At 41.0% G+C, this 2,028-nt stretch overlaps 1 protein-coding gene across 1 annotated transcript in view; it reads left to right on the forward strand.

Moving 5' to 3' along the window:
* Positions 1–638: 638 nt before the first annotated feature.
* SARC_13148 (hypothetical protein) overlaps positions 639–2,028 on the forward strand; it is a gene marked incomplete at both ends in the record, with an annotated part of 3,606 nt that continues 2,216 nt past the window's right edge. Inside the window, 2 exons of the mRNA XM_014292728.1 lie at positions 639–911; positions 1,393–1,706. Of these exons, the coding sequence (XP_014148203.1) occupies positions 639–911; positions 1,393–1,706 (587 nt within the window). The remainder of the gene's footprint in view (positions 912–1,392; positions 1,707–2,028) is intronic.

The following is a 2,028-nucleotide window of genomic DNA, read 5'->3' on the forward strand; positions in this document are numbered from 1 at the left end:
AGTTTATAAATAGATATATATATGTGTGTGAGTGTGTGTGTCTGTGTCTGTGTCTGTGTGTCTGTGTATTCATATATATATATATATATATATATATACGCACACACATACGTACACACATACACATACACACACATACCCGTATATATATATATGTGTGTGTGTGTGTGTGTGTGTGTGTGTATATAGTTGTATAGATACGGATATTCATTTATATATGTGTGTGTGTATACAATTATATATACAGATATAGATGTATATGACATTCTTTTTGATGTATTCAACTGTATATACATGTAAGGACTACTTCATAAAAATTTAGTATTAAGCAGATACACTCAGACTTCACGCTATAACCCTGGCTTCGTTTGCATACAAAAACATTCGCGAAACTTAGGGATCATACTGACAATATCCAAAACCTGCCGCCTACATTGGGAATGTCAGTCCGTATCCATCAACTGCCGCTCAACCTATTAATAACACTGGCAATCCAACCTGGCAAATAATATTGACCACATCCATCCCATGCTGGTGATTTAAGATACATATCTTTCTATCGTCATAAACACCTACTCCTACTTCACGTTCAATTAACTCTGTTCAATATTCATCACTCGCCTCGGTATAGGCGGTGGTATGAGTCCGCTAAAGGGCGGAGATGCCGCAGCCTTTCTGAGCGAGACCGGGGTCTCGCGCGAATCCTTGAGAAATCTGTGGCAAATTACAGATGTGGAGAAAAAAGGCTCTATAGATAAGGAGGGGTTCAATGTTCTGCTGAAGCTGGTGGCGTTGGTCCAGAATAATATCGAGCCCACCACAGCGAATTTGGGCCGACCGACGGGCATGCCGAGATTGGGGTCAAAAGGAGTTCAAAATCTGGAAATCACAATGTCTCCAGATACATGTAGGTGATCTTTGTGCTTCTATTGCTCACTTTGCTTTAGTCCTATGATAGGAGTATAACGAAACTTTCCTACTATGGCAACAAAATACATCTGTTTTTTTTTTTGGGAGAGTGTATGAAAAAAGGGCGGTAGACTGATGGGCTGTATGGTAGCGCATAGCGCATATATGCTGAACGATGCGACGCCAGTGATTTCTCGATGATACATGAGTTATTGGGGACAAATTCTACATGATAACACGCAACCATGTGCACATATATGCACATACAGATGCGACACCTAATGATTCGGGCCCATTTTAGGAAATATAACCCACCGACAATGTGAGATACAACACCCCCATCTCGCAATTCTCTGCTCTTGTCTGATGCACATATGCACACAGATCTATATATATATATATATACCTTCTTCATTGGCATTCATATTCAAAATTATACCGACACACATACGGCTGGCATATCTCACATGAACTTACAGGTAGTAGTCCCGCGGGTTCGGGTCCGGCTTGGGACATCACCCCAGCCGACAAGGCTAAATACGACTCCCAATTTGCGACACTGAATCCCGTCCAGGGTAAAGTTAACGGTGCTACCGCAAGCACGTTCTTCAAGAAAAGCAACCTGGCTGTAGCCCAGCTCAAGAGGGTGTGGGAATTATCGGATACGGATAAGAGTGGCTATCTGGATAGCGATGAGTTTGCTGTGGGTATGCATCTCATTATACGCCTGAAAGGAGGGTCGCCGCTACCTGCGGCCCTGTCCCCGTCGCTGATACCGCCTTCGAAGCGGAGTGGAAGTATGTGAGTGTTGATGGATGTGTGCGTGACTATGTATCTATTACAATACGTACATGTACATGTTTGTGTTGTTGTATGTACATATATTCTATGTAAGGGTGGAAACATCTATGCATGAAGGTGAATGTGTAGGCATATATACCTATATGCATAAATATTCCCAAGTGTCTGCCGTGTGCGTGTGCTAAGCTAATATATATATATATGTGTGTGTGTGTGTGTGTGTGTGTGTGTGTGTGTGTGTATAGATATACATATATATGTGCATATATATATATATGTGTGANATATATATATATATATATATATATATATATATGT

Source organism: Sphaeroforma arctica (assembly GCF_001186125.1).
Source record: "Sphaeroforma arctica JP610 unplaced genomic scaffold supercont1.2945, whole genome shotgun sequence".
In the NCBI taxonomy this organism is placed as follows: Eukaryota; class Ichthyosporea; order Ichthyophonida; genus Sphaeroforma; species Sphaeroforma arctica.